The sequence below is a fragment of the Eubalaena glacialis genome, chromosome 7 (assembly GCF_028564815.1).
Source record: "Eubalaena glacialis isolate mEubGla1 chromosome 7, mEubGla1.1.hap2.+ XY, whole genome shotgun sequence".
In the NCBI taxonomy this organism is placed as follows: Eukaryota; Metazoa; Chordata; class Mammalia; order Artiodactyla; family Balaenidae; genus Eubalaena; species Eubalaena glacialis.
This window is the reverse complement of record NC_083722.1, coordinates 13,565,544-13,584,621: the sequence shown is the minus strand read 5'-3', so window position 1 is coordinate 13,584,621 and position 19,078 is coordinate 13,565,544. Positions and strand designations below refer to the sequence as shown.

General features: G+C 38.5%; 1 protein-coding gene across 1 annotated transcript in view; it reads right to left on the bottom strand.

The window, feature by feature from the left end:
- CAP2 (cyclase associated actin cytoskeleton regulatory protein 2) overlaps positions 1–19,078 on the bottom strand; it is a 148,380-nt gene that overhangs the window by 105,578 nt on the left and 23,724 nt on the right. Inside the window, exons 2-3 of the mRNA XM_061194845.1 lie at positions 15,508–15,629; positions 11,912–12,012 (exon numbers count right to left, since the gene is read on the bottom strand). Of these exons, the coding sequence (XP_061050828.1) occupies positions 11,912–12,012; positions 15,508–15,628 (222 nt within the window). The 5' untranslated portion in view covers position 15,629. The remainder of the gene's footprint in view (positions 1–11,911; positions 12,013–15,507; positions 15,630–19,078) is intronic.

Here is a 19,078-nt window from a genome sequence, read left to right as displayed (position 1 = left end):
GCCATGGTGCACAGTTCTGACACTAAGGAACAGCTCCAACATGTCCTTTCTATATCCATGCCTGAAATCGTCTATTATACAGCTCAGCTGCATTATCGGTTTCCATTAAAGTAACACCCAACCAACCCCATCCAGAACATGTCACATCCAGCTCCAAAGAAGCAATTTAAACAATTTTCCTGGCATGCCAAATAGATAAAAGGTAGAACTGATAAATGGTCTTCTTTTGCAAAAAGAATGTTTTATAGGAGGACATATAGCTTTGTTTTTATCTTCTTGTTTGTGCAATGGAGGGCAAAGTATTTTTAAAAAATTGATTCCATGAATAATAATGTGCATTCAAATCATGCATTGTGTCCCTAAAATTCTTATTTTCCTAGTTTGTAATTATCACCAAACAGCCTAAAGCACTTTTAGACACTGAGGGTATGAATCAGTACAATGTGTGTGGTGGGGAGGAAGGGCAGGGGGGACGATAAATATTAGGGAGCATTTACCATTGACCTATCACTTCTAATGCTTGGAATTTTCCTTGAGAAATAATTGTACAATTATAAAATAGTATTTGTACAAGGACATGCACTGTAATTTCATTTCTAATAGGGGAAAAACTGAAAACAAGTCAAACATCACTAATTTTTTAAATGATTATAAATACCACTAGATGACCATCCTTGCAGGGAAGGGACCAGGTGAGGCTGGTGGGGAGCCCAGGTGTGCGCCCTCTCAGAGTCACACCCTAGGACCTCACTCATCTCACCCACGTTTGGGCTCTGCATTCTTGTATGTATTATTTCCCCTACATACAATTTTGATTGTTTACATCAATTATGGTGTAACCATACAATGAAATACTATGTAGTCATTAAAAAGTGATAGTATAGACCTCAACTTACTGACATGAAAAGAGGCCCAGAGCACATGGTCTAAGTTAAACAAGCAGGCCACAAAAATAGAATGTGTAGAAAGTTTGCAAAATCTATAATATTAAACCAATCGCTGTAATTTAAAAAACCCAACATAGAACTTTTCTAAATAATTAATTGTAAATTATATTTTAAAAAATGAAATATTTGAAATAATTAAAACCAGTGAGTATTTCTTGGGACTTCCCTGGTGGTCCAGTGGTAAAGAATCCCCCTTCCAATGCAGGGGATGCAGGTTCGATCCCTGGTCGAGGAACTAAGATCCCACCTGCTGCGGGGCAACTAAGCCCGCATGCCACAACTACTGAGCCTGGGTGCCTCAACTAGAGAGGCTGCGTGCCGCAAACTACAGAGCCCACACGCCACACCTAGGGAGAGAAAACGCACATGCCATAAATAGAGAGAAGCCCGCATGCCGCAACGAAGACCCGATGCGGCCAAATAAATAAATAAAACAGTGAGTATTTCTTAAGGCATCGGACTAGGAAAAAAAAAAAAAAGAAAACGCTATTGTATATTTAAATCTGTTTGCTTTTCTGACAGGTAGAATATTGTTACAAGTTTGTAATCTGAACAAAACTATTCTCTGAAATAAACTTCATCTTCAAATTCAATCATTGTGTAGCTACAAAACACTTGGCAGATTGGCCCTTCTTCTAATTCTCTAACTTGCTTTTCTAACACTTAAGGAATCTAAAGCATTTTATCAACATGTTTAAACTAAATCTTTTGACTCAGGAAGCCAGAACTGCTTCATGGTTGATGAATTTTGGGTCTATACAAGTAAAGGATACTTGGCTGCTCTAATGAATCAGAAAAATTAGAGGCAACAAGTACTCCTTATTCTAGAATGCACTGTAATGCTAAGCATTGTCCTTTCATTCTGTATTATTTAAGCCATACTCTTATTTAACTTTCATGCATACGTATATGCCTTGGGTCTCCAAGTAGGTAATAGGCTCTTGAAGACTAGGCCACTGGGTGCCGATGTAGAAGGGCCTTTATCACACCAGAAGCTCAGTAACTACCGCTAAATAATGAATGACTGAAATTATTGGAAAGCAGTGTGGTATAGCAGAGAAACTGTGAGCTTTAATCTTCAGATAGGCCTGAGACAGAATCCAATGCTGCTCATTTCTAAATGCATGGCTATAAGCAAGTTACCCAACCTTACTGAGACTGGGCTTCTTTGTCTCGAATTTACGTACCTTAACGGGTTCTCCTAGTGATCAAGTAAAGCAATGTTTGTTGGCAGCTGCACGAAGTGCCTAACATAGCAGGTCCTCAATAAATGCTAGTTCTCTTTCCCTTTCTTTACAATTGCCTCTGTCACTAATAGAAAATTTAAATAAGGCAGGGAAATGAAGTCGATCTCTAGTGACTATAAAATTTAGCTACAAACCAGATTTTGTTCATTTGTCAACCATATAGACCCGACATCAATCCATCTACACTAAGATCTCACTATGAACACTCAACCTAGGAAAGTCCTTGCTGAACACTGGTTCCCAGAATCCCCATGGATTCCCAGGCATCTTGGACTCCTGACCACGAGGTCACCCTGCAGCCAAGCTGTGTGGGATCAACACCACTTGGTGCCCACATTTTCTCACTTGTCTTTTGCTGCTCAGTGAAATCCTTTCCAGGCAATACCTCGATTCCAAGATTTTTCCTTAAAAAACCAAATATTCCTTTCCCCTTCTTCTGATGATAACAGTTTATACATGCTTGTTATAAAAAGTTCAGAAGACATGGATGTTTAGGAAGTAAAAGCTTTTGGTAAGTTTACCCCCTAAAAATTCAATAAGTATCCTTCCAGACTTTATTTTCAATAAGGCAAATCTTTCTTAAGTGTATATATCACCTCTTTACCCTTTCCTTTCAATTCCTGCTCCATTATCCTTAGAAAATCTCTTTTCCTGCCTTTTTTGGGTCCCATTTGTCAATTCCAAAGTTATTCTTATAATCAAAGGAGAGTAACTATACACTCATATAAAGAAAAAGAAAATTCCTGTGCTTGGTAGAGAAAGAAGAAAGGAATCAGGCCCAACATCAGCTGAAAGCATGCATAATCTGCATAGAAATCCCTATCTAGTTCTAAGTCCTTCTCTAATTAAATTCACACTCGCCTAGGTATCAGCATTCATAATAAATGACTGTTTTTCATTTAATGTTATTGTTTTCCTGCTTCATTTAACTAAAAGCATAGTGGAAGAGTTTTTCCTAACATTTTGCATTACATAGTGCTACTCAAAAAACCTTCGGTGAAGATTTTCTTTTTAATTTCTCATCTATCACAGACTGATAGTTTTGTAAAATAAATAAAAGAGCCTTACTAGAAAAATGAATAAAAACCAGACACACAAAGCACAAGTCCAAGTTTTTTAAATTACCAGACTTAGCAGCCTTAAAATTACTCTGTTGGATTGTTATAAAAGTTTTCAACGTCTTACTCACAATTTTTGTACTCATTTCATAGCAGACCATTAGCAGAGTTTGCGGATGGTGGTGGTCTGTGTACTACACACGGAGTCATACTCTTCTGCATCTTTGCATAGGAAACGAACCACCCATCCCTTACATGAGGTCTGTGGGCAAGTGTCTTCCAAGTTTCTAAGAACTAACTTGCAGATGAACTTTGGGGTGGGAGTCCCCATTTAAAATTTGGGACTGTCTGCACTGGACATATTGAGACAATCTACTGAATTTTTCACTTTTCACCCAGATATTTAAAATTATATAAATAAAACTAAAGACTCTTGAAACCAGGGAGAGCTGGTTATTGGAAATATGCCATGAAGTCCTGGACAAAAATTCAATTTCCCAACAGGTCCTTTTGGACTCCAAAGTTATTTCTTGCCTGATGGCTATCATTTTAATGTTAATGATCGAAGGGGAAAGCAACATGCCAAAACCCAATGCAAACAGAAAAACCAAACAAAATCCTATTGCTTTTCTAAATCTGACCTTCAGTTTAAAACACTTACAGTAAGGTTCACAAAAATATCCTGTCACACATAGCACTCATGAGATTTCTATTGGGCTACAAGCCAATATACTGATGGATTTTCCTATTACTTATGAATTCTCATCTAGCTTTCTTAAGGTGCCTTAGAGGTCTAGTCTTTCAATGGTTCACTTTCCTCAACTATAAAAGAGGAATGAGAATAAAGGGAATGGGGGGGGTACTACATACATTGTCAGGGCTACGACAAAACCAGGACGTGTGTGTGTGTGTGTGTGTGTGTGTGTGCGCGTGTGCACACATGATAAACAAAAATCTATAGAATCTATGTTTCTCCAATATTTCACTTGCTAATTCAGGACATAAAACCTGGCCTTGATTTTCTTTTAACTCCTCATCTAGGATATTGCTTGATCCAAATTGTCAGCCACAGTACATTCATCTATTCATTGATTCAATAATTTGTTAAGGATTTGATTCATTTTCCATCATTCATTTAGCAAAAATTTATTAACCACCTACTATGCTAGACACTGAGAGGGCAAGAGGAAAACAGCATATTTCTGGAACCTTGAAATAGATCCCAACACTCAACAGGTGGGCCCAAAGGGATAAATCAGACCACCTATTCTGTATATTAAGCTGTTTAACCAAAGCAATTGCAAGTCAACTATCAGCATTCCAAGTACCTTGCCATTTAAAATATTTATTTTGCAAAGCGTTTTCTGAAAGGGAAATGATTTCTATTGCAAACACATATAAGTGATAAATTATTAATTCATTGAATACCCTGGTTTTTTTTTTTTACATCACCAAAACATCTTATACTTGATATATTAAAAAGAATTGGCTGGTAATGAGTTATAAAATGTATAAACTGTTATATTTTAAAACTTACCATGTTAAACCATAATCTAAATACAACTGGAAAGGGAAAAACATACTAACGGTAAAAAAGCACATTTTGTACTTGCCTCATGCACACTAAGAAATCTGAAAACACATATCCTACAGTTAGAGTGACTCTTGGGTCAGAACACCCATATATTTGACCAAGACTGTTTTTTCTTATGTGTAGTTAATACAGCATTATAACGAATTCTTAGGTGAATAATGGATATACATGTGTGCGTGGGCATGTCTGTGTGTGTGTGGTGTGTTCTGTGGGGATGGTTGCTTGAATAGAAATAACAAGATAATCTAAATGAAATCAGGTCATTACTTTTAGACAAAGTATTAATTTTTAGATGCTGAAGCAGCCTCCAGGCAAACAATTCAATTATCCTGAAGTCTAGAAAGAAAACAACAGCAAATGTTCCCATTATTGGCATAGTTTTAGAAAGAAGGAAATACAGGGGAAAAAAAAGAAAAAGGCAAAAAAAAGGAAAAGGGCCTCTATTTTGCAGTACTAGGTAACATGATTAAATTCTGATGTGGGAAACAATCTTCTGAAAGGGTATTTCTGAGGGGAAAAACGTTTGGAGAACAGTTGCTGGTCACCCTCAGGAACTCCTGACACAGACTAAGTTGCAGATTCTTGCTATGCTTTTACGTAGAGCAACACCATTCTCTTGAGACTCAATCACCTGATTTTCCCCAGGTGCAGGCCCAGAGGGGCCAGCTGGTGGGTGACATAGCTCACCCCCAACCACAGCAGCCTGAGCACGCTCAGAACACATCCCTGCATATTTCGGCTCTTCCGAAGTTTTGCTAATGCCAGTGAACATAGAACAGAAGAGGATAATCAGGACAGGCATTCCATAGGCTTTCTTAGAAGGTTTCCTTTAAGAAGCAGAAGGAAAAGCACAGATCTCATCTTAACCTGAGAGATTCATGGAACCTACCTCATTGTTTCAGCAAAATACTCTGGTAACATATTTTATTTTTGGTGGAGTAAACAGGGAGATCCTGGAGGTTAGTGATGCCTGTGGCCCTTCAAGAGATGCTTAGATTCCAAGTCCAGTTCCTTATTCAGAGCCTCTCCAAGGCTCTAAATGAGCTAGGAAACTAGAATTTTCAAGGAAAGAGACAGGGATCAGATGTTCTAAAAGCAAACATCCTTAAGTTAAAAAGCAGTCACAGGGATGTCCAACTAAGGCTGGTGACTTAACAGGAATAGGCTGTGAGTCAACGCATATGTAGGATAGCAAAATATGTGTTCAATGTTGAGAATAAAAATTCTCCACCTTCTTGGGAAGAAATGATAACAGAGCTGGATCTATCTGTGACCTTTCTGAATTCTGCAAATTTGATGTCAACAGCACAGTGAGTGATGACCAGGCTGAGACAAGGCTAGTGTGATGGGGGAGAAGCGAAGACCCACAAGGGACACAGTTCATCCGTCCTGGAGGTCACTGTTCTCCCTGTCACCTCACTCAGTGCTACTCTGAGGAGACACATGAAAGACATGAGTCACACTGATGTCCCACTCTCTCCTCACCCGTTGTGCCTGAGCCCACCTTCATCATGACCTTTCCATATACTGTGGAAATTTGGTAGGGCAAACTGTAATAGCTGTAGAGTGCAGAGGGCAGGAAGAGGTGGCAGATAAGTGCCACTGCTTCTCACTAGCGATCCAGTTGCCTACAAAGGCAGTGGAAGACAGCAGCCCAGGGGGTCTAAGCCGGGCATCTCCCAAACCATGGATGGAGACTCTGGAGACCAGATTTCTGGCTCTGCCATAGGGTCACGGTGCTGCATTCGACACATCATCTACATCTCCTACCTCGCTAAGTTGTAGTTTCCTTCTCTGAAGAAAGAAAGAGAAAAAGAAGAAAGAAAGAGAAAAAGAAGAAAGAAAGAGAAAAAGAGAAATGAAGAAAAGAAGGTAGGGAAGGAAGGAAGGAGGATGAGAGGGAGGGAGGGAGGGAGGGAGGGAGAGAGTAAGGAAGGCAGAACGACAAGGAAAGAAAAAGAGGGGTTTCCCTGGTGGCGCAGTGGTTAAGAATCCGCCTGCCAATGCAGGGGACACGGGTTCGACCCCTAGTCCAGGAAGATCCCACATGCTGCGGAGCAACTAAGCCCACGCGCTACTGAGCCCGCGTGCCTAGAGCCCGTGCTCCGCAACCAGAGAAGCCACTGCAGTGAGAAGCCCACGCACCGCAACGAAGAGTAGCCCCTGTTCGCCACAACTAGAGAAAGCCCGCACGCAGGAACTAAGACCCAATGCAGCCAAAAATAATAATACATTTTAAAAAAAGAAAAAAATGAGGATGTATATTGGAATGGATGATTTATAAGGTATTTCCTTCTCTAATAATTCTGACTATCATAACTGGCCAAGACTGTAAGACGGAAGATCCCTGATAGAAAGCCTGTATGAAATCTAGATGCAGAATTCTTTGTACAAGTCATTTTTTTTTTGTCTCTGCCATTTGGAGAATGTGAAAGATGTACAGATCCTTTGGGCTTGAGATTGCCAAAGTATTCATGTCTAATTATAATAAAAATAAATGTTCAGATTCAAGCTATTAGCAAGAAACTAGTCAATGGGAGGACCAGCTTGGCCAAAGGCAAGCAGGACAGTGAGGAGGATCTGTATGGAACGGGCTGTTTCATTGAGTCAACTCCGAACTTGTGCTTCTGAGCATTTTTTTGTTTTTTTGGTGGGGACAGGAGGGTTTCCATATAGACCCAGATTATAAAGCACCAAAAATGCAAATGGTCATTTTTTTTAAGTGAGTACAAATTACCCATAAAAGTTTTCTAAAATCAAGGAAGAATATGGATACAAATAGTAAAATAACTATGTAGACACTTTTGCATTATTTATTCTAGAGATAGGTCCATGTAAAGGAAGAAGTGACAACCTGTAAGACCAAGAAGGACAGACTCATGGAGGCCGCAAGGTCTTTTTAAACAAAGGAGTCTGATTTTTTTCTATATCATCATAAAGCAGGATGATATGCTGTCCTTAGTGTTCTGTGTATCGTTTTTCTGACATGTTTCCTTCGGCTTGCTTTGCAAGTTCAGATGATTGAGGTACTTTCCCTGGCATGGCGCAAGATTTTTTTTTTTTTAATGGTGATGATGCTGCTCTATCTCAAGCTCTTCATCTGGCAACTGAGTAACTCCCTCATGCTTTTTACATGAGACAACGGGTGAGTCACTCAAAGGGGCTCTGAGAGCCCTTGGAAATGATGTTGTCCAGTCTCATTACTGAGAAGGGTAAGGGACTAGTTTAAGGTCATTCTATAAAGAGTAAGAGCCAGCTCTAAAATCCAAATACAAACAAGAAGAGATCATTCTTACTTTCCCACCCTTTGGACATGTCACCCAACCAGCGTGGCATAAAATGAACAAGATATTTTGTAGATGATTTAAGTATATAACAAATCCTAGGAACACCTAGAAGAGTAATCACGACCCATCAAAAGTACGGCTATAATAATTGTCTAAATAGGTTCATCCTTTATAAAGTCCAGGAACTCAAGGACATAATATTGTGCAGTGTGATTTAACCCTACCATGTGTAGCGTGTTATACTTTTTCGTTGAATTTTATTGCCCTTTTTATAAAAATGTGATTCTCTCATTTTTATTGAACAATTAATAAAAGAATATTTCTTTTTTATCCATTTTAATCGTGATAAGAAATAAATGTTCCAGGGCTTCCCTGGTGGCGCAGTGGTTGAGAATCTGCCTGCCAATGCAGGGGACACGGGTTCGAGCCCTGGTCTGGGAAGATCCCACATGCCGCGGAGCAACTAGGCCCGTGAGCCACAACTACTGAGCCTGCGCGTCTGGAGCCTGTGCTCCGCAACAAGAGAGGCCACGATAGTGAGAGGCCCGTGCACTGCGATGAAGAGTGGCCCCCGTGTGCCACAACTAGAGAAAGCCCTCGCACAGAAACGAAGACCCAACACAGCCATAAATAAATAAAAATAAATTTAAAAAAAATTATTTAAAAAAAAAAAAAAAAAAAGAAATAAATGTTCCAGACATTTACAAACATTAAAATGTAAATTCTATAACTCTCCAAAAAGGGCTTGAGTTAGGAAGAGCTATATGACTTGCAGTTGTTTCATGATTGTCAAATCATTTAGAAATAGACCCAAGATTAGTTCCATACACCATGAATAGCAACAGGACAGCTTTGTAAAAAAAAAAAAAAAAAAATCACAGTCATCCATTTAAGGGTAAATGACAGCTGACCAAGGGCTTAGAATTCTGTAGGCCCAGTTTCTAGGGGATCCTTTCCTTTGACATTGAGGACTATATTTACCCTAAACATCTATTATAAAAGTATGTATTGTTTATTATTTCTTAAAAAGGGCGCAAGCCGTGTCAGTGTTCCTGGGTTGGAGGGTAATTTAAATAAGCCCTTCGGTTTATGTTGCATACAAGAAGGCTTTACAAGATCTAATCTTTTCTAAACCTGTTATGTTCTTCGGTTCAGCAGAGCTTCCTAATTGTAGCTATTAGTGCCCCTTTTTTGTGGTCTGTTCTGTCAATAGACTATTGAGTGTTCAGTAAATTAAGCCCAACCAGCAGCCAACACATCAAGACAGACGTTAAATCATAGCTCGGCTGCCCTTATTCATTATTAGTATCTGTGAAATACCTTTTAAGCAGAGGGACAGGATTTAACATGATGCACATTTGTGTCGTTCTCAAATTTCCATACTGTACAATCAGGTATGTGGGGTTTTTTTTCCTAGGCAACAGGTGTGTTCTTGGAACAAAGTTCAACCCTCACTTCTGGCTTATGTGAGAGGCAGCAGCTGCAAGCTTAATGTCAGTGACACATGGTTCTATAAGAGAGAAAAAATAAACTACTTGTTTAACGTATTAAAGTAATGGGCAGATGGACGATAGCTGCCTGTACTTTTCTTTGTGTTGTAGAACCAGAGTCTACATTTTCGGATGACAAGTGTTTTTCTCTCTTTCTCTTCTCTTTCTTTCCTTCCTTCCTTCTTTCTTTCCCCACCTTCCTTCCTTCCTTTTTAAAAAACTAATTAGTGAAAAACATAAATTTCTTTGAGCGTTACATATTCATTATTGAGAATATTCCTTCGAGTCATACTGTTCTCAGGCTAATGAGTGGAGAGAAGAAAAAACTTAATATAAATCAAGCTACACTTTATTTATAACTCACTTTGTTCTAAAAGGAATTTAAAGGAGCTGTTTACTATGTAACTTGAAGAGACTTACTTAGTATGCAAACCCTACACTTCTTTAAATGCAAAGTTAAATATACATATTTACAGGCTTCATTATTCCCCAGTAAAAAAACATTACATAGAATTTTGCGAGCTATTACTAATAAGAATTATAATGTACTGTGTACCTCAGAAGCATAATGTCAATATTAATGGTAACAACAGTGATATAATAATTATTGTAATAGTGTTCAAGAGAGTAAACTGTTCTTTAATCATTCAAGAATCTCATTAAGTGTATTGGGGGTAATACTCCATTTTATATGTTAGCTTTCAGGTACTATCATGACTCAGTATAAGAAGCTCAGCCACTACCTTACTACAGACCAGGTTTCTGTAAACAAAAACATCAAGCTCAAGAATAGACCAGAGCAATTCTAGAGCTCTGTGATACATTAGAAGTGAATATGTCTTACTACACAGACTTTTCTAGAACTCCTGTACATCAGCGCTTCCGCTCTTTTGCCAATGAGTATTTCAGCAGGTATGTTTAATAAAAATGGAGGCCATGAGAAGAATCTTCATTTTTCTTAGATGTGGTGAACAAACACATTGCAAATGTGATGAGATAAACACCTATTTAATTACAAATCTGGAACCAATGGTATAACCTGAGTCACCAGATTCCCTGGAAGACTGGTGTTGAGTGTTGCATATAAAGTCTAATTGGGGAAGGAGAATCCCTTTATACGTTGTTGTTGTTGTTGTTGTTGTTGTTTTCTGTTTGTTTTTAACCACAAACCACAACTTTATTCAAGAATCAGATTTTCCGTGAGTCTATACTAAAAATGATTTTGCCGGGACTCTCTCACTGCCGAGAAATCTACAAGCAGATGGATGTGGAATTCAATCCTTTCCAAGAAACAAAGGTAAATAAATAAGAAGAACCTGGTGATAAATCTCTTTTAGGTTTTTAATTGGTTTGGCTTTAGATTTTCATAAAATGCATGCAAATAACAACTAGCCTCAAGGAGGATGCTAAACATTTTAAAATGCATAAAAGGTGTCTAAAACTGGGAGGCTGGCCTAGATATCATTAAAAGTCTCTACCAATCCAGAGATTATTGAATTCTATGACTTTGCTTTTCCTCAGGCTGCACTTTTTTCAAAAATTGTGGTAAAATACACACAACATAAAATGTACCATATTAACCATTTTTAAGTGTACAGTTCAGTGGTGTTAGGTATATTCACATTGTTGTGCATCAGATCCCCAGAATTCTTTCTGGAGTTTAGTTTGCATCGAAAAACTAAAACTCTAAACCTATTAAACAAGTTCCCATTTTTCTCCCTCTCCCTAGGCCCTGGCAACCACCCTTCTACTTTCTGTTTCTATGAGTTTGACTGCTCTAGATGCCTCAGATAAATGAAATCATACAGCATCTTTTTGTGACTGGCTTATTTTACTTAGCATAACGTCCTCAAGGTTCATCCATGTTTTCGTATGTGTCAGAATTTCCTTTTTTATGGCTGAATAATATTCCTTTGTATGTACAAACCACATTTTGTTTATCTATTCATCTGTCAACAGAAACTTGGGTGGCTTCCACCCTTCAGCTATTGTGAATAATGCTACTACGAACATGGGTATACAAATGTCTCTTTGAGATCTTGCTTTCAATTCTTTTGGGTATATATCCAGAAGTAAAATTGATGGACCATATGATAGTTCCATTTTTAATTTTTTACAGAATCGCCATATTCTTTTCCATGCTGGCTGCACCTTTTACATTCCCACCAGCAGTGCACAAGGGTCCCAATCTCTCCATTCCCTCACCAACCCTTGTTATGATCATTGTTTTAAAAAAATTTTAATAGCAGTCATCTTTTCCACAGAGAACGGGGGAGGAAAGTACTCACATGAGTCTCAACGTCACCAGCCAGGATCCTACTCTTCTTTAAAAACTCAGCCACCATGCTGTTCATCAGCTTATCAAAGGCCTCCACCGAGGGTGCCACACCTTTGGAAGAAGAACATTCTGTTATTCCCTGGTAGTTTAGTGAAAAGCTGGTACTGCTTTGCCGTAAGTAGTATGGAAGTTTAATGTCATTCATATCATTCTCTTCCTATTCACCAAGTCATTCATTCACCCAATATGTACTTATTAAACACTTCTCAATGGCTCAAGAAAACAGTGTTTTCCTATTTTTCATCCTTCAGAGTAAGCACTTTCACCTACATAATTTCATTTGATTCTCCCCCAAACCCATGAGGTAAGTAGCACTGTCACACTTTGACTGATGAGGAAATGAAGATGCAAACAGAACACATGACTTGTTAAAAGCTCTATACCAAATAAGTGGCAGATCCAAAAACTGAACACGCCTTATGAATCCAAAGCCAGTGTACGTTCTTCTATACAGACCTGTCCAAGTGCTATAACCACCTTGCAAATAGTTACCAAGATTATTCAGGACAATTAAAAGGTAATAACGAAGTCTGGGCAAGTAGGAAAAGCAAGCTGATTTCACACATTTTGTTCCTTCTTCACTTCCCAAGGGGAGGAGAGACAGCGAAGGTGGGCATAAAAATGCCTGGTGAGCTAATCCATAGTGAATGTTGACCTGCCAAATTACTGTAAAAGCTGAAGTGACAATGGCCCAACCTGGTGTGCTCTGCATTTCTTTCCCTGCTTTTTAATTAACAAAAAAAAATTTTAGTCTAAGTCCCAGATTGCATATCCCTAATATTGAGAAAGATAATATTGAGAAATTCAGCAGTACAGGCTATTAAAATCCAAACCCAAACTTAGGAGTCCCTTTCTTATACTGGACAGGAATATCCATGCTCATAAATGCGTAGGATAAAGCTTCCTTCTTTTTCCCTGGTTCCCACTTGCCCATTTCCACAGGCCAAAAGAGTGATAGAAACAGTTGTTTACAGTTCTCTGCACCTATGGTCTAACTTCTAAGCAGGGTTTTGAAGCTGACTTATCCTAAAGTTCAAAATGCCGTATGTACCAACTCCTATAACATAAAAGGGGTGTAAACCCGAAGATTCCTTATGGATCCATTTGGAAACAGATAAACCTGCTTTTTGCCATGGGAGAAGTCTGAGAGGTCTCTGCTGGGTGTTTAAAGTGGGAGAAAGCTCTTCAAATGTGATGGAGGCCTCTACATAGCAGAATGGACAATGATGCAAGGGAATATCAATTTCCTTTCATCAATCAGCTCTGCTCACACCTCCTCCGGGCAGCCTTTAATGACTTGTCTTTCTCCCCAGCCTGCATCCTTTGAGCAACTCTTAGTCAAAGCATTTGAGGCCCTGAATAGTAATGCATCGAGACCAAAGATTCTGGAGGATCAGGACTGTGTATAATTCATCTTAGATTCCCCTGCACCTGTCATAGTGCTTGTCAATTAGCAGGCATGAAAATATTTCTTCAACTGTTGAGTCAAACTCACCTGATTGTCAGGGTGGGGGGAAAACACATTATAAAACACATCATAACAACAGTCTCATACGGCAGTTCTTTGATCTGTGCATACTATGGATTTGTAATGGATTGGGTTCCTTCTAAAAGTTTCTGTTTAAATTAAAAAAAAATTAACTTTAGTTACAACATCATTGTAATGGTGATGTTTACATTTAAGGTGAGAGGTTGTCCTCAAGGAATTGTTAAAAATAGAATTTAGGAAATCACCAAAACTGACTAATTAAGAAGAAACGGAAGTGATGTTGTTTAGGATAAGTAAAAGGTTTTAAGGATGAATATCATTCAGACATTTTACTAATTATCCTTCTTCATTTCATATTATCAATAGGATAATAAATTGCTGACTAAGTTGTTTTAAGATAACTTACTTTAATAACTGGTTTGGAATGATTTGTTATATTAGAAAATATATGTTTAAATACTTAAGTAATTTAATTATATGCCTTCCAATTTTGCTTAGCTTATTAATTTTCTTTTTTTGAAGAAAGTACAAAGTGTCTTTACCTCTTTGTGTAAGTGAGGTTCAAATTATTGGAGTTTTTTTTTTTTCCCCCTTTCCTCAACAACACTACACTGTCTCCTGGGAGTTGGATTTTAACTTTATGTATTCACAGGCTTTATATTTGTGGGCAGCAATCTCAGAGAAATGTCTTTTGATCACCTGATGCCAAAGGCATAAGGAAACAAAGTTACTAAAGAGAACATGAAAATATTTTCTTACAAATAAAGTCTACTGAATCTCATATACCAACTCCATAGTTAACAAAAAGAGGCTTAAAATGAAATCATAGATATGTCTCATTTGATGCGGAAAAAATTTACAGGCCCCTGGCAGCTTTCCTTTAAACAACACCCCCTTTCAATTCATTCAAAGCATTACGTTCGGAGTCGGGGGAGAAAAAAAACCAGCCTGTGCATTTGTGCTCACACAGTAATTTTTGTCCCAGCGCACGTAATACAAGGCACAGCTCCAAACAGGCCTGAAATTCTAGAAGCACCAATGTGGCTCTTGCCTGGTGAAAGCTTTTTTTGAAGCCCCCTCTTCCCCAAGGCTTTTCTCAAGCCCCAAAAGCCTGACAAAATTCAAAATGGGTCAGATAAGGAGGAAATGTGTGTGAGACAAGAATAGAGTTGCCAAATTAAATACAGATCGCCCAGTTAAATTTAAATTTCAAATAAATAGTGAATAAATTTTTGAATAAGTGTGTATCATGCAGTATATCCCACGCAGTATTCGGAACACACTTCTAACCAAAAAGAAAAAAAAGAATGTAGTTTATCTGAAATGCATATTTAACTGGATATCCTGTATTTTTATTTGCTAATTCTGCAACCTTAGAGAAGAAGTTGGAAAAATTACTGTAGATAACTTAAAGAGCTGGCCGTGCATGGTATTTTTTTTTAAAGAAGTAGTTAACTTTTTATATGTTTGATCACATAATTTTTAAAATCTTTTTTAAAAAGTGTGGTATTAGCATATAATTTAAAAAACATGTTTGGTGAGGAATAGGCAAAAGTAAAACAATGTGATGTGGTCATGTTACATCGAAGTAATATTTGGCTTCACATCAGACTCTCTTCCTTTAAAACTGCAGTTCTTAAATTTAATGACTTGCTCTCTTTAAAATTAAAATGTGCAGAATGATAATTCCTTCCAATTTACATTCTAATAAGGAACATTAGTTTCTTGTTGATAATTACTTAGATAATATATTTAGTCACTGAGTGTGGAAGAGCAGCATAAACATTAAAACGAAAGAATAATGACATTTGGCTCATGGATTATGCTCTTAACATGCGCAGATACAGGAAATTTTTGTGGCTTGTGGGTTGAGACTTTTTTCTTTTTCTCTTTCTCTTTTTCAGGGATCGTTTGCATTTGGTTAATGTCACGGTCACATATAAAGGAAGGAGTAGGGGAGTTAAAGTTGATAGAAATATTTCATGAGAACTAAATGATGGGGACAAAATTAAGTGACCCACATAGAGATCAGTAATGACAACAGTTTGTGGCCCTACCTCCGCTGACACTGTTAACTTCCCCACAGTCCCCAGGAGGCCAGTGTAACCCTGCAGACAGCAACTCCAGTCGACCAACGGCCCGCTCCAGTCTTTCCATGAGCCCCTGCATCTCTGCCATCCTAGGAAAACACCGGCACAAATGGAGGTCATGTGAGCATCAGGAAGGATTAGCAAGCTGACACCATTAAACTTAACATCAGCAAGAAGGAAAACAGAAATTATTCGGAATGGCTATGGCTTTAATTACCTAGAGAGTACTTCTACATGTCAGGAAAATAGGTGAAATTCAAAAAAAAAACCCATAAAACTTGGGGCAGAAAAAAAATAACAAATTATATTGAGCTTATTTTCTATTCAATTCAGTGATGTTTACAAGCCTCATATTGCAATACACAAATATTCATTCTCTTTACACCATGATCAAGTGTCTCCTTGGATGCTTCTTTGTTCTATGATACAATTTATACATAGCATTTACTTAAAAGCCTCTGAACATATATTACCAACATTTCTGCTAAATGGTGACAGCATATTTTAACTATTTCCAATAATTCTTTCTGTTAAAGTATAATTCTCCAGGGGACACTAAACCCACTGATAATCCTTGTTTACGCAATTACCTTAAACCAAAGAGCCTGGCACAGAAGTACGAGTTTATCAAACTGCATCACTTAGCAGGCAACAGAGGCCATCCCCTCCAAGAGCTGGCTTCTACTTATTATAATTTGTTCCAGCACTTTTGTTGATGAATTATTTTAAATTACAATTATTCTGAATGGTGGAAGTTTTAATTTAAAATAATAAAAATGGTTATTTCCCTTTGCTACTAGTTATTTCTAGAAAAAATTTAGTCTTAGGTGGGGTTGTTTTTGGACACAGGGATCTTCATTTACCCAGCACTCTTGGCTGGGATAAATGGGTTTTGAAGCTAAGGGACTGAGAATAAAAGTGGGGCTGGGTATCTATCCTTCCTGCTTCCAAACAGATTTTATTATAGATAGCTACACTGAGTAGCTTGAGGACAAGTACTTTAAAATTATTGGCCCTCGATTGTAATGTTATTAAGGCCACCTTTGATGAATGGAACCCAATCGAATTTGGCCAGGTTCATGAGATCCAGTGTACAGGTACCATAACTCTGACCATACCAACCTATGACTGGTTTGGGCAAAATCAGGCTGCTGCTCCAGAGAGAGGGAAACATGCCTCATCTTCATCAGTGTCCAGAGTCCTTCTCACTCTTATGAACTGTCCTAGTATCATTCTGAGCCAAAAAGGACCAGCAAGTTCCTGCACCAGAGACAACACTGCCCCAGGGTATGGAGAAATTTTATTGCTCTAAGATGTGTAAATATTTTCTATTGCTGCTGGGAACGAGGTAATGCATTTCTCTTTTGTATTTTGTATTCCGCTAGTTTTGAGCTTAAGCATAATAATGACTTGTCATTGCCATTTTTAAAAGCAAGGTTATACGTATCAAAACATGTGGATGGCTCTGTAATTCTGTGTCCAAATGTCAGATGGTCACCAGATACGGATGGGGGAGTTCACTGTCTATTTTGGAAAGTCATCTCCTCTGAAACTGCCAGCAGCTATTCTTTCAAAATATGGGGCAGTGTTCTCTGTGCAGCTGAAATCAGCATCTAATCCCAAGGGGATTCGAAATTAGAAGTTTCTCATCTATTCTTTTCCTCTTAACATCAGAACTTTTGCTTCCATTGCAATTGAAAAAAAAAAAGGAAGAAGAAGTTTAATTGAATTCTTTACGTAATCTTACAAGGGAACTGGGTATCCTGTAGGTAGGTGAAGGCCAATTGAGAAATGACAAAAGCCCCTCAAATCTTTTAATAGTTGCCCATCTGTTCTCAGTTATCTATGTTCCCTGTTACTCAACGTGCCAAATGTTACCACCATAGACCTAGCCCGTGATAGAAAAAAACGTGTTTGCTTTGTTAGCAAGCTCCCTGTCCCCCAGCAGAGAAGCACCGACCACCTCCAGCCACTCCCAGAGCTGATCAGCAAGGCCTGGTACATTTCACACATAGCACTGCTGTCCCTGACTGTGGCTTAATCAGCCTCCCTGACAAGACTCAAACTCACACTATCTAGTAGTGCTCCATATGTTGAAAGACAGCAGGAGTGGGCCCACAAACTGCAGGGCTGGGCAGATTGGTGTGGAATGCAGTCTAAAAGCGAATCAGATGTCACTTCATGTAAAATCACCAGGAGCTGAAGTCTGGCCACAGCCTCTTAAGAGGTCAAAATACAGCTCATGCAAGTTGGAAAGATGCCTCTGGGTTTTAAATTTTAGAACAGTTTCTAAGAGACACGGAAGAACAAATAAAAGAAAGACTATACCAGGATATCAAAAATACACATTAGCATTCCCAGGGAAAATGACACAGTCCAAGACAGCTGTGCCCTCTTCTCCCAACACACACACACACACACACACACAAACACTTCCCCCCACATGTGCCCTCAGCTGCCAGCCAGGCTCTCAAGAATGAAGAAAGGACAGAGCTGTGGATTCTCCAAATTCTTCCCAGGCAGTTCCATTCGCCTTGGTTTTCCAAAGTGGATTTAGCCAAGTTCGGATGAGGAGGTGGGAGCCAGGAATTAAGAATTAGGCTGAGGAAATGGATAGGGCAGTCAAAGCAAATGTAGGCAGCAAGGTCAGGCTAAGGAATGAGTCAGGGCCAGGTGGACAGATGAGTTTGGATCAGGAAGCCAACAGAGGAGGGGGATATGGCAGGATGGCTGGATGTAAGAAGTTCTAAGAATCTGAGGAGAAGCAAAGAGAAGCCAGATACACAGCTGGAGAATCAAGAGACTGGGTTAGATGATGCAGCTCAAACTTGGCCTCCAGATTTCCTAGTCATCCTATTCAAGTAGAAGGCAACCCCAGCTGAGGTTCCCCTATAACCTACAGCTAATCGAGAATAAACACAAACATTTGACCAGAGTGTGAGGATGGGTGGAAAGAAAAAGGGAGAGGAACGTAGAATTTCATGACTTTCTCTTTTTAATGTTTTAGGAAATTACACTTGAGATTAATCTTAATTCCTTGTTTTGTATTAATTTTTGAGTATTTTGAGTTTCTTTATAATGGGAAGTGTAACTCATCCTTGTCATTTTTTTCTTATTTGAATTTCCCCCTTTCTTTTAAGTTTTTTTTTTTTTAATCAAAGAACGCACAGAATTTACAGAGTCAGTAGTTCTACAAGGCTTATCACAAAAACACAACAGTCCCCTGACTGCCTCCTTTCATTCTTTGTCTTGAGAGTCAACCATGTTCAATTATTTTAGCTGTTTCTTTTAGTAATTACCTCCTTATCTCTGAATAGCATGGTTCTATCTCTGTCTTGTTTATTTTCTTCAGTTTTAGGCATTATCCATTGAGTTCCCACCAAAAACATGAGGGTATACTTTTCTACTGCCCAATCACCACCAGCACATTAATGCATATTTCCTCTTGTCCCCTCCTCCCAATAGCGTTATATCACAATTATTGTGTGACCAATCATCAGTGTTAACATAATTACGATCATTCATAGCCGAGTCATGA